A 14,043-nucleotide genomic window follows, 5' to 3' on the forward strand; every position below is an offset into this window, starting at 1 on the left:
GGGTGTGAGTGTGGCAGGAAAGGGAGGAGTGGAGCTGGAGGTAGAATGTAGATTGATAGAAGCGAGTAAATGCCTTGGTGGATTAAAAAGTATAATGAGAAATAGACATTTGGGAATGGATGCTAAGAGGAGATTGTATGAAGGAGTGATTATGCTGACAGCACTGTATGGGGCAGAAACATGGAACATAAGAGAGGAAGAGTGGAGGATTTTGAAGAGAGTTACTGGGCTGGATAGAGTGAGAAATGAGGTGAGGAGGTGAGCAGGGGGAGAGGGAGTTGGGAAATAGGGTTGATGTCAGAGTATTGGGATGGTTTGGACACATGGAATGAATGAATGAAGAAAGGTTAGTAAAAGAGTGTGGAGGGAGTGAACATGAGGGAGCGACCATGGATGAGATGGGACAAGTAAATTACTATGACATGACCAGAAAGAGTTTCCTACTACCTAATGGTCCCCTGTCCTTTGCATACATGGTTGAGGACAGCACCTGGTTAATTTCCCAATAAGTCTTCCCCTGGTCTCCACTTCTTTAGAACACTGTTTGGCAGTTGTCCCCACTGATACTGACAATCTTTATAGCATCATTCACCCTCTCTGTCCTTCCATCCATTCTCATGTGATGAGCCAAGTTTAGGTAATTTGGTTATGAGAATATCTATCCTCAAATGATTTATGATTCTATAGTACTAAATAGCAGGCTAAGGAAGTTATAAATGCACTTGCTCCCTACCAAGGGAGAGGTTGAGCAGTAGCTGTATGTTGAAATTGATAAGCAGTCTACACATGATTCCTTATTCCAACCCAGTCCAACTAAGTAAATGAAGGAAAAAAAAAAAAATAAATAGAGCAGTCATGGGTCTCCTGCAAAAGAGACCAGGAGCAAAACTAAGGAAATGTTTTATCACTCACCTGATCGGTTCCCATACTTTGAAGACTTGAATTTTCCTGACTAATAACTGTCTTGGCTGTCATCAACTTGAATTTTTGTAATCTGTTTGGACAAGTTGTAGAGCAAAATGGTTAAGTGGTTGTTCTCAATAACATAACACTACTCTTTCAGTATTGTGTGTGTGCATACATAGATGTCCATACGCATGTGTGTGTATATGGGTGTGTGCATTATATAAGAGTGGAAAGGTGGTGAGGTAAACAGAGAACAGTTCCAGTTTTACACATTGATATTTCATCTGTACTAGGACATCCTCAAAGTACATACAATTTCAGAAAATCCACAACTTATACTTCATCCTCACCATGTCCCCCTCCATCCACCTCAATACCCTCATCTTTATACTTCTCTGATGACTTCAACCATGTCAAATACCCCCTCTGTCCTTACCCATCCTCTTTACCTCCTTGATGATCAAGCTGCTTGCTGTTCTTTCAAACTTTATGAACACATCCCTATGGTTGATGCAGGGGTGGGAAGTGATGTAGGCTGCCTCCACTATTTTACTTTTCTTTTTCACTAGTCCATTGTGGAGCACCTCTACCCTGTTCCAGTCTGGCAGGTGACCACATTGGTCCAAATGAACCACTAGGAGTTGGGAGTTTGATGAGCTCTGATGTCATTTCTGTATTCATATGTCAGCTTTACTGATCTTCCTATCTTTCCATAATACCCTAACAGACAACCCCCCACATGGTATATTCTAGACGATGCCTTTCTCTATTCCTCTTTCTACATTCTTATACTTGGCCCTGACAATCTCTACTAATCTTGTACCGATGGAACAGCACATTCTCACACACACACTTTTGTGAGAATTTGTCCTAACTCCCCCGTGTACTTTGAATTGAGAATGTACAAAATCCCATTTTTTCCCTCCTCAGAGAGGTTTTCAATCTTTCTTCTCATTATTACAGTTACTTTCTCTCAATCTATGCAGTAGTCTTTCCAGGTATCTGAACACTGAAAATATACTTAATTTCATCTTCTAGAAACTCTGGTGCAAATGTGGCATGCCTTTAGGAAGAAACCTGTGTGGGGTAGAAATGAATTGCATCATCTTTACTGGTGCATTTTCTGTGAGCCACGAATGACACCCTACTAACTCTTCTCCATATCATCATATCTAAGAATGCTAGTATGTTATCTACCTCATGATCTATGGTAACCTGTTTGACTTTATTCAGTCTTCTCAGCTGGTCATCTAATTGGATCTCTCTCAGAGCAACAACGAGGACATCATCCACATACCTCAGCCAAGGCATGTCTTAACCCTTTATCCTCATGAAATCATCTGTTTCTAAAACTTCCATATACAGTGAGGCCAGAACCACACAGAGAGCTGTCCATAGTAAGTCCTTGGTGTTGTCTGTATTCTTCCCTGTTGAACATGAAAGGCCCAAACCTCACACACAGAGACACTAGTTTCAAGTAATCGCCTTTCCCCACTGGTAAATCCTCCTCATCCAAATTATCTATAATATCTATCACCTTTACTGCCGCCTATGCCCATTCCACCATGACATTCATAAAGAGCACAGTAATATTATAACTAGCCATCACCTTTTTGCTAGACACTTGACCAGTCTGTGTGGGGTGCTCCCAATACTGGAGGTGACTGGCCTCATTGGGACATTTGGTTTATGAGTTTTTAGAAGCCCTCACATATTGAGGTGGTTTTGAGGCTTCCTCTAGTAGACCCAAACTTTTTCCTTTGGGTGGTTCTTGTGAGTATCTTCTTTGCTTCCTTCTTAAATTTCTCCCCTTCTAGATCTGTGTCCAATTGGTTTCTTCTCATATATCCTTTTTCTGTTGTAATCCATTATATTCAAGACCAATGTTCCCTCTATTTTTTTGCTGCGAGTGTGCTCAGAAATTTGCTTATTTGAAAACTTTGCCTTCTCTGAAAAGTATGTGTACACCTATGCAAGTCACCATCTGATCATTTAAGCAAATATGCACAAATTGTAAGTGTGTATTACATATTACCTCCACCAAGCAATGGAAGTGCTAGAGTTAGGAGAGAAGGGAAGAGAGAGGGGGGGAAAAAAGTGGCAAGTTACCATATTTTTTTGAGAATTTTTAAGTTGATGTTTGGGTAGAACTTCTTTATTGAATGTACTTTAATATAATTTGAAAATCTTGTGTCCACACATTTTTTCTTGATGTGTGCTAGTTGTAAAATGTGTGATGTACATGCGAGCATTGAGGAAATATTCAAGACCACAAATCTCCTGCCTTTATCAGCACTGGTGTTACTAATGTAGTTGTCATTTCCTACTTTCTCCAAGATTAATCTGAAGAGCCTGGGTATGGAACAATGATTGAGCATGGGTAGCATATGACTAAACCTTGTTTGAAACCTTTCTGCACATCTCTGTCATACCATATGTAGTTCCTATTTACATAATATAATCTCTCTTATTTACACCAATGCTGAACTAAAGGCCAAGCAAGAGGGCTTGTTTTCCTGTATCTGTCTGTCAGACAAATTCACTATTGTCTCTACTATGTTTCCTTCACTCATTCAAATCATATAGGCGAGCTAATTTACTTTCTAATCTGTCCTGCACAAAGTTTTCATGTTCCAATTCCCAAGACAGTGAGATTACCACTGACCTTGTCTTGGAAGTTGGAACAAAGAAACTTTGTGTAGGCCAGATTAGAAAATAAATTAGCTTGCCTATGTGACATGAGTGATTGGAAATAAGTTGGTAGAGACGATCTAATAGTGAGTTTGTCCAACAGACAATTATCAGATACAGAAAAGCAACCCCTCTTGGTTGGCTTTAAGTTCAACATCGGTGTAAAAAAGAGAGGTTATACTGATTATGTAAATAGGAACTACAGATGGAGACAGTGATGTGCGGAAAGTTTTCAAATAGGTTTCATTTATGTGCTTCCATGCTTTAACCACACTCAATCATTGTTCCATACCCAGGCCCTTCAGATTAGCCTCAGAGAAACTAGGAAATGATGATGGCATAATAATCACCACTGCTTTATCAGCAGTGGTGATTATTATGCCATCATCATTTCCTAGTTTCTCTGAGGCTAATCTGAAGGGCCTGGGGAGCTGTCATAAACAGGATGGATCACAACAGAAAATTTTTATTTGCTCAGTGACACCACTACATATGAGAAGACACCTATTCGACTCACAGCTCTGGAAGAGAAGAGACTCACAAGAACCAGCTGAGGGAAAAAGTTAATGGGTCTGCTAGAGGAAGCCCTAAAACCACCCAGTATGTGGAGCCTCCAAAAACCCATACACAAAATGACCCAATAGAGCCCATTAGGAGCACCCTGCATAGACTGCTCAAGTGCCAAACCACCACCACACAGACTATGATCAATAAATAACACCCACTTAAAGAAATTTGGTGATCTGATCTCAAGGTTAGAAGATGTGGATCTTTCAAAAAATGTGATGGGTATTTATGACATTGCTGCACTCTTTGTGAATATTGTCATGGAAGCAGCGTTGACAGCAGTAAAAAAAGGTGGTAGATAATTTGGATGAGGATGATTTACCAGTGGGGAAGGGTGATTACGGTAAAAAATCCTTTTATCTGACCTTTGAACATCCAACATCTCTTCCTGCATCAACCATAGGGATGTGTTCATAAAGTTAGCAGGAGTAGCAAACAGCTTGATCATCAAAGATCAAGAGGATGAGTAAGAACAGAGAGGTACACAGAAGGGGGGCCACAATGTGGTTAGTCATCAGAGAAGTATAGAGGACAGATGAGGGTATGGAGATGGATGGAGGGAAACATGGTAAGAATGAAGTATAATTTGTGGACTTTCTGAAATTGTACATACTTTGAGGATGTCCTGGTAAGGATGAAACATCAGTGACTAAAAACTGGAACTGTTCTCTGTATTTACCTTACCACCTTTCCATTGTCTTCCATACTTTATATATATGTATGTGTGTGTGTGTATATATATGTGTGTGTGTGTGTATATATATATATATATGTATATCTATACATATATATATATAATGATGATATGGTTTAACATCACAAACTCCCCCACAATCAGAAGGCTAGGATGGTGCCCCTTACAGAGTATTTTTGTAGCATGGAATTTAATGAACCATGCCCTTGGTTTAACTCTGCCGGTGGCAGGGTTTGAACCACCATCCCCTCGACCTTTGTCACAAGGAATGATGCCCTAACCCACTCAGCCAGCGAGCTTCATATATATGTATATCACTGGTGAGAAATGTAGTAACACATTTGTAAATCACTACAGTCGGACAAAATAAAGAGTTGAGGAAGTGAAAACTAATATTTCAATTGCTAACTGCAATCCTCTTCAGTAGTACAGGATTGCAGTTAGCAATCGAAATATATAGTTTCGCTTACTCAACTCTTTCTTTTGTCCGACTGTGGTGTTAGTTGTTGTGATATATATATATATATAATATATCCAACTATGGTGTTTGTTATGATATGTGTATGTATATTATATATATATATGATGAAGGTGGAAAAAGAAGAAGTCACGGGTCTAGTTCCGAGTTACTGAGTTTATTCCTGACCGGTTTCGCTCTATGCTTCTTCAGAGGAATGTGACTCTGGAGTGAAGCTGGCGGTATACATAGTCTGAGTAAGACCGCGTTCCCTCCTTGGAGGTGGGTTACGTTTGGTTGTACAATGGTTTTTAATACAATAGTGATAAAAATACAATAAATTGTTGTGATGTTATTACAAAACAGCTCCGGTGTGTGTGGAATGTTGATCGAGGGTGTAACATTGTAAGTGAAGTGAGTGGTGTAGAAATGTGTGAATCCTAAAAAGTGTCATATGATAACTTATAGTATTAAATAATATAATAATGATAAATATCCAGATAAAATGAATGAAATAAAATGAAAATACAAATACAAATATAAATAAATAAAAATAAAAATAAAAATAAAAATAATAAATATAAATAAAAATATATGCTTATTTAAAGTGACATGACATCTCATCGCATATCATTGTGTGACAGAATGTTATCAAAAAAAAAATATATACATACATATATAACAATGAATAGATAAATAAATGCCAAAGAAATATAGTAAAAATATGAAATGAATATAATAAATAATAATTAAAAATAAAAATAATAATAGTAATAATAATAATAAAAATAAAAATAATGAAAATACGAACTGACCGGCCTCAAGCCTTCAACCCAGGGAGCGCGGACGTTTGGGCACCGGATGGATTTTGTCGTTCTATGTGGGCGCTGTTCTGGGGCAGGTTCTTATGGCTGCGTATTGAGCTGTGAATTTTTCCCATTTAATATCCCCTACTTTTTGGTTGATGTTGGCATTGGTTGTTATATATAGGGCTTCAATCACCTTCCTTTGTCTTTTTGATAGACCTTTCTTTACTACCTCTGCCTGTTGCCAGTCGGGAAGATGTCCTTCCTGATCCACGTGGCCCACCATCGCGTTTGAGAGGCGGTGGTACCTTAGGTCCGCCTTGTGCTCTTTTATTCTGGTATGTAGGCCCCTGTGACTCTCACCATAATATGACTTGTCACAGTTGCCACATGGTATCCTATATATGACGCTGAGGTCGTTTGTTGTTTTAGATGTTGGTGTTACTAGTTGTCTGATTCTCCTTCCCGTGTCATTCACTATTTCTAGTCCTAGTGGGCGTACGGCATCCCCCAGTGTGCGTGAAAATTCTGAGTCCGGTACGACTAGGTATTGTTTGTCCTGTCTGTTTACTGGTTCTCTCCGTTGCCTGATGTTTTGAGCTTTACTTAGAGAAGTGGACAGTAAGCCCTCTGGGTATCCCAGTGATATGAAGGTGTTTGTGACGCGGCGGATTTCTTCCTCGAGGAACTCCTTGCTGCAGATCCTCAGAGCTCTGAGGAAAAAACCGATCACCACTCCTGTTTTGGTTCGTTCGTCATGTGCACTGTAAAAATGTAAAAGGTCATCTTTGTTGGTAGGTTTCCTATAAACTCTAAAATGTGCTTTGTTATCCTCTCTAATAATCTCCGTGTCGAGAAAAGGCAGGCGACCACGGGACTCAATCTCCATAGTGAATTGTATATTATTAGTCACTTCATTTAACTTTGACAAAATCTCCTCAGCATCTGTCTCTGCAGGGGAAATGAATAGGCAATCATCTACATACCTTAGCCAATGCGAACCCTTTGGGAGAATTTTTAAAAAATTATCCCTCTCCAATACCTCTAGGTAGAGGTTTGCTGCCACTGCACTCAAAGGAGATCCCATGGGAAGGCCTTCCAACTGGTGGTATTCTTGGTTGTCAAATCTGAAAGAGCCAAATCTCATACATTTTTCTGTGAGCTGCATGTAGTCTCTTTTGCAGATCGGTAGGCTATTTTCGTCGATGGTTTGTAGTGCTTCCTTGATAGCGTTGATGGCGCCTTTTATGGAGACATGGGTAAATAACGATGTTACATCGTAACTGATTAATCTTTTCTGTGAAAAGTCTATGTTGTTGAGTTTCTCGATTAAGTCTGTGGAATTTTGGAGATGCGTACTACTGATGTTACCAAGGGCGGACGATAGGGGTTTGGCTAGGATTTTAGCTAACCTGTGCGGGGCGCTTCCAATACCTGAAGTAATGGGTCTAAGCGGTATCTCCTGTTTGTGGATCTTGGGGAGTCCTTTCAAGGTCGGTGTCTTGGGGTCTTCTTCTAAGAGATGTAACATTTTCTTACCCTTTTCGGTTCTCTTCAAAATCTTTCTTGTGGTTTTGTTGAACTGGTCCGCTTCCTCTTTTGCTTTGCCGTGACTTCTTCTTTTTCCACCTTCATCAACTTGTCATAATGTACCAACAAATATATATATATATATATATATATATATATATATATATATATATATATATATATATATATGAAAATGGTCAAATCCTTTCCTTTCCTTGTGGGCTACATAATAATAGCAAATACCTTTGAGGTATATCTGAGCACCCATCTTTTATGGATGAATTTCTTAACCTAACATTTTTTCATTCAAATGAAAACAAAATTATGAGGGCATAACATAGGTATTAAAAGGTCTGTTTATACAAAATATTGTGGCAAGATACTGACCCCATAATTTTTTCCTCCAGAGTTCCTTTGGTGATGAGTCTGTAGACGTTAACAACACGCTTCTGGCCAATCCTATGGACACGGTCCATGGCTTGTAAATCGCGCATTGGATTCCAGTCATGTTCCACAAATATCACCTAAAATATTATTGAATGTTAAAAGAAAAAAAAAGATACTTAGGAGAGAGTTTATGAAGATGGCATAACTATAATGTATAACCACACCCTGGTGATCATTTGGTGACTGCGGGGCAGAGAGGTACTGAAAGCAATGAGCTGAAGGCAAATGAGAGAAGAGACCAGGTAAAGCTGAGAGAGGATGAATACATTAAAAGATAAAGGAAAGTGGAAGAACAGGAACTTAAATATAGTGTGGGATGAGGAGGATGAGAGGGAACAGATAGGCATTGAATGGTGGGACAAATTGGCAAGAGCTGTGGTGTCCAAAAAGAGCCAAGTATACAAGTAATGGTTGCAAAGAATAGATAAGTCATATAAGAGGTGCACAGTAAAGTGTGGAAACAAAACAAGATGAGGGACACCAAGAGGAAAGCAGATGTAGATGTCAGATTTTTTTTAAAATTAACAAGGAGGAAATCCAGTGGAAAGGAAAGGGCAATAGATTGTGGAAAATATAATAAATAAATATTCTTGTGATATGACTTGTTTAAAAGAGTGAATAACGAGAAATGTGGAGGTGAGGCAAAATAAGAGTGAAGATTAAGATGTCAAGGTACAACAGTGTTGAAAAGGTTTGGGCATAAACAAGGAGAGACCAATGTTGTGGAAATCAAGAATGGGACAAGAATAAGATGGATGGGTTGAAGAGGTTGCACATGGTATGATTTGAAGGTATGAAAAAATGCAAAAGATAGGGATATTCTTATCTTGTTTATGGATGAGCGGATGATGTGTAGGGTAGCAGTGTGGTGAAATGGGGTAGATATACATACGAACATATCTGAGAATTGTTTCAATCTCAAGTCACACCAATTCAGATGTGGAAATTTCAACACCAACTCACCGTGTCTGCCCCCGTAAGATTAAGCCCAAGTCCTCCCACTTGTGTAGTGAGGAGGAGAAGGTCGATGGAGGGGTCACTGTTGAAGCGTTGCACCAGTGCATGTCGATTGCCTGCTGGGACAGAGCCATCCAGTCTCAGGTACGTTACTTCAGGTAGCTGGGCTCTATCAAAAAGGATAATGAACATGAGACTATTATTATGACAGGGAGGATGATGATGAAATAAATAAACAAATTAATAAATAACCAAAAACAAAATCAGACATGCATGCCATCTACCAAACACCATCCTCACTAACAAAGGAAAAGGTACTCTAGTGAATAGTAACTCTCTTAACCCTTAGCATACAATGGCGCTGACATTGGCATCATGAGGTGCTCATGGGTATAAAGGATTCTGGCATTAGCATCCTGATTATATTTATTTGGTAGTTGTAGCTGGGTAAAAGTAAGGTGATGAGATGTACAAGGGGAGAGAATGCCAGCAAATTGGAAGTGAGTATTAAGGTAAAGAGACTGGAGAAAGTGGATAGCTTTAGATACTTGGATGCCAACGTGGTAGGAAAGGGAAGAGTGGAGGTGGATGTAGAATGTAGACCGAGAGGACTGGGGGAATAAAAAGTGTAATGAGAAATACACATTTAGGAATGGATGCTAAAAGGAGATTGTATGAAGGGGTAATTGTGCTGACAGAATGGGACAGAATCATAGAACATAAGAGAGGAAGAGTTTAAATGTGTTTAAGATAAAATGCCTGAGAAGTATGGTGGGGGTTACTAGGCTGGATAGCGTGAGAAGTGAGATGAGGAGGAGGAGAGCGGGAGTGTAAAGGGAGTTGGGAGATAGGGTTGATGATGGACCAGGGAGATCGTTTGGACACATGGAAAGAATGAGTGAAGAAAGATTAGTAAAAGAGGTGTGGAAGGAGTGAACATGAGGGGGTGACCAAGGATGAGATGGATGGATGGGGTGGAAGGTGCATTGGGAAAGAGGGAAATGTCTGTTGAGGAAGAAAGGGAGAAGACAGAAGATGGGGGTGTGTGGAGAATGGTTGTGTATGGGTGAAATTGTGATGCATGGGAGTGCATGGGGGGTTAGGAAATATGTGTGAATGATATTTGGATGCAGCCCAAAGGGATTTCTCTCCATCTTCTCTTTTTCTGCACGAAAGGACTAAGGAGGGGTCACCTATTAAATGAAGCAGTCTTGCTGTGGATGTGCTGTGTCTTGCTGCATTGGTATCTCCCTTGTAATGGGAAAAAAGCCCTTGGTATATGTATGTGTAATATTCTTATCCTCTTCACCTGAAAATTTTATTCAATTGAGTCAAATCATAGCCAGAATAGGTTCTCAACCAATCAAACCAATTTCTTACAAGCATACCCCATTCCATACTTTCAGTAATGACTTACAAGAAAATAAGAGAAGTAAAGCTGAAATATAAAAAGTGAAATAATACAGTTCAGCTTATCAAACTGGAAACAAAAATAATAAACCTAATCCATCTCCTAAATATAAAGGGAAAAGCCACTGGTACACATAACTCATTAAGTGAAACAATACTTACTTAAACAAATCATTCTCAATAATGTCCAGCATAGCTTTGAGCTGACAGAAGACCAAAGCACGGTGCTGTGACACTACTGACTCCGTGCTGCTACTGCCTCCAATACCACAGTCTAGAAGAAGTTGTCTGTGGAAGACAGAAGGGTTAGTAAAGGTAGGTGCCTTTAAAATAATGTATTAACTTTCCTTGCGACAGAGGTACCACAGAGATGCATAAAATGTAATTTTCGCAGGAAAATTAATTTTTCCCTGATACAAACCTGAGGTACTCCTTACACTAGGATACTCTCGCGTAGCGCGAATATTTCTACTGCGAAATTAAAATCCTCACTCTGTGGGTCTGGGCAACGCTTATCCTCAGTAAGGGGCCCCATTGGGGCAAGGGGGGGGGGCCCTTGCCCTCCACCACAAGTCTCGCACACTATAACCATTCTCTGAGCCAGGTATGATTTAAGCACAAGGTTGTCAGGCAAGGAGAAGGAACTGTTTAGAGGGGTGGTTGAGGAGGGCCATTAAAGGTAAGGAGTACCTCAGGTTTGTATCAGGGAAAAATTAATTTTCCTGCGAAAATTACATTTGTTCCGAAGAATACAAACTCTTCGGTACTCCTTACACTAGGAGACTCGGACTTAGGAGGGAAGGAAGTTGTTATCTAGCCTGGGAAACCGCTGTAAGGAAAATCTAGTGTGCTAAGACTATGTTGACCAGACCCCTATACATTCCCCTCACTTTGAAGTGCACCCCTTTCTGTTCCCTGGAGTGGAGACAGAAAGGTTATAATCACTTTTGTACCACTGAAGGGCTTGAATTGATTCCCTTGGAATGCTAGAGAGCCCGCGGGTGAGGTAAGGGAATGTAAGAGTATGAGAAGGACTTTAGAAAGTTATCCCTGCAGTTGCCGAGCCAGAACCTGGATGAGTTGTCAGGGTCGGCTGTGTGCTCTTGAGGAGGGGTATATCATTTTCAGGACTTCTTGGGCGGCCACTATGGGGCCCAAAGATAAGTTCCCTAAAGATTCCCGCATAACTTCTTTGAGGTAAAAGGAAGTGAACGTATTCTGGCTTTTCCATATACCTGCTTGAAGAACCTGGTTGACTGACCGATTCTTTCTGATGACTAGGGAGGTCCCTACTGCCCTCAGGTCATGGGCAATCTGTGTGGTCCATGTCGCAGGCTCTGCGGATGACTTCCATTGTCCAGTAAGAAAAGGAATTCTTAGTGATGGGCTACCTTTAGTAGAGATGAACAACCACTTTAATTCTGGTCGAAGATGTTCGGTTCTCTTGAGGTAGGTCCGGATGGCTTGTACCGGGCATAGAACTGTTTCAGTCTATTCTCCCCCTGCAAATTCGTCTAAGGATGGAACACTAAAGGACCAGAATCTAGGGTCGGATTTGGCAGGATCTTTGTTTTGGCAATGAATTGAGGCATGAAAGTGAAGGAGACCTCTTTCCATCCTTTGGAATGGGCGACTCTATAAGAGATGGCATGTAACTCCCCTACTCTCTTGGAAGATGCCAGGGCTAGCAGAAAAAACTGTCCTCTAGGAGAGGTCCTTCAGATGTGCCTCTCGGAGAGGTTCGTAAGGGGGACCCCTCAGAGAGTTCAGGACTAATGCCACATCCCGCGGAGGAGAACTGATTTCCCTGGGGGGGGCATGATCTTTGAAGTGCCTGAAGAGCATGGAAATTTCCTGTGAAAGGGCTAGGACCATGCCCTTCAGAGAAAACACCTGATTTAGAGCTGCCCTATAGCTTTGTACTGCCGAGAGGGAGATCTTCCTGGACTTCCTGAGGACGTGGAAGGAGGCGATCTCAGGAATGGTGGCTCGAACTGGGACTAACTTCCTGGAGTGGCACCATTTGCAAAGGCGCATTTCCCTTGATAAAGGTTAGCTGAGGATGAGCAAATAGGAGCGGACATGTCCTCAACCACTTCTCTGGGAAAACCCTTCTTTAGGAGGATCTGGACCATAGTCTGAACGCGTGAAGATTGAGTGCTGAAGGGTTCTTGTGCCAAGGCCCGTTGATGGGTGGATACAGAAGATCTGGTCTTCCCTGAAGGGCCAGAGGCTCTTCTACTGCTAGCTCGAGGGCGTCCGGAAACCATGGGGCTTCGGGCCACCAAGGAGCGATCAAAGTCATCCGAAGGTAGGATGCGTGTCTTGCTCTGAGGTACCTTCTGGAGCAAGGGAAATGGTGGGAAAGCGTAGGAGTCCAGGTTGTCCCAACTGTGCAGAAGAGCGTTTTCTCCTGCTGTCAGAGGATCCAGGAAAGGGCTGAAATATTGGGAGTTGGTGATTCCATCTCATTGCAAAAAGGTCCACTAGAGGGGAGCCCCATTTGCTGAGGATGAAGTTCGCTACTTCTCGATAGAGGGACCATTCTGTGTTGATTATCTGATTCTTCCTGCCGAGGTGGTCCGCCCAGACATTCCTCTTCCCCGGGATGTAACGGGCTTTGAGTGACACCTGGAGATTCTTGGCTAGGTTGAGGATGTCCATCATCAGAAGGCATAGTTCCTGGGAGACTGTGCCCCCCTTGCTCGTTCAGGTAGGGTACTACCGAGGAGTTGTCCGACATTATGCCCACTACTTTTCCTGAGACTTGATCCTTGAAGTGACGGAGAGCCAGGAGTACTGCTTTCAACTCAAGCCAATTGATATGGGCTGTCCGCTCGACTGTGGACCAGGAACCGCTGATGTGATCGTCGTTGAGGTGGGCTCCCCAGCCCTCCTTGGAGGCATCGGAGAACAGGAGGACTTCGGGGGGAGATGGGCCGAGGGGCATCCCCATGAGAAGGTTGCATGGGCCTTCCACCAGAGAAGAGAATCCTTGACTTCTTCGGTGAGGGAGATGTGTTGTAGGGGTTCTCCCTCTTGCGGGGCCCACTGAGACTTGAGGAGCCACTGTAGCGGTCGCATTCTTTGTCTACTCCAGGGGATTAATTTCTATATGGAGGCCATATGGCCCAGGAGGATTTGGCATTGTGTAGCCGTCAGGAACCTGGTCGATAGTGCCTGTGCAACTAGAGAAGCGAGATTCGGGATCCCCTTTCCTACTAGGAAGGAGTCCAGGACCATACCCAGGTACGTGACTCTCTGTTCTGGTAAGAAATCTGACTTTTCCGGGTTGACTACTGTGCCCAATTTCAGGACAAAGGTTAGGACCATTCTCAGGTGTTCTGGCATAGCTGGGCGGAATGCATCTTGGAGGTCCAGCGACACCATGAAGTTCCCTTCCCTGATAGACGCCCTTACGGACTCTGGGGAGGCCATTCGGAACTTTGTCAGGGAAAAGGAACTTGTTGAGTGGAGACAAATAGATGACTGGTCTCCACACCCCTGTTGTCTTTTCTACTAGGAATAGCCGTGAGAAGAACCCTGGGTCCGGAGTCGAGACTTCCACTAAAGTTCCT

At 41.9% G+C, this 14,043-nt stretch overlaps 1 protein-coding gene across 2 annotated transcripts in view; it reads right to left on the bottom strand.

The window, feature by feature from the left end:
- Hel89B (histone acetyltransferase 1) overlaps positions 1 to 14,043 on the bottom strand; it is a 76,865-nt gene that overhangs the window by 2,030 nt on the left and 60,792 nt on the right. For both annotated transcript variants that reach the window (XM_076187085.1, XM_076187084.1), the window contains exons 31-34: positions 10,628 to 10,753; positions 9,062 to 9,224; positions 8,039 to 8,175; positions 913 to 994 (exon numbers count right to left, since the gene is read on the bottom strand). In XM_076187085.1, the coding sequence (XP_076043200.1) occupies positions 913 to 994; positions 8,039 to 8,175; positions 9,062 to 9,224; positions 10,628 to 10,753 (508 nt within the window). The remainder of the gene's footprint in view (positions 1 to 912; positions 995 to 8,038; positions 8,176 to 9,061; positions 9,225 to 10,627; positions 10,754 to 14,043) is intronic.

This window comes from Oratosquilla oratoria, chromosome 6, assembly GCF_046742065.1.
Source record: "Oratosquilla oratoria isolate Oo_2021 chromosome 6, ASM4674206v1, whole genome shotgun sequence".
Lineage (NCBI taxonomy): Eukaryota > Metazoa > Arthropoda > Malacostraca > Stomatopoda > Squillidae > Oratosquilla > Oratosquilla oratoria.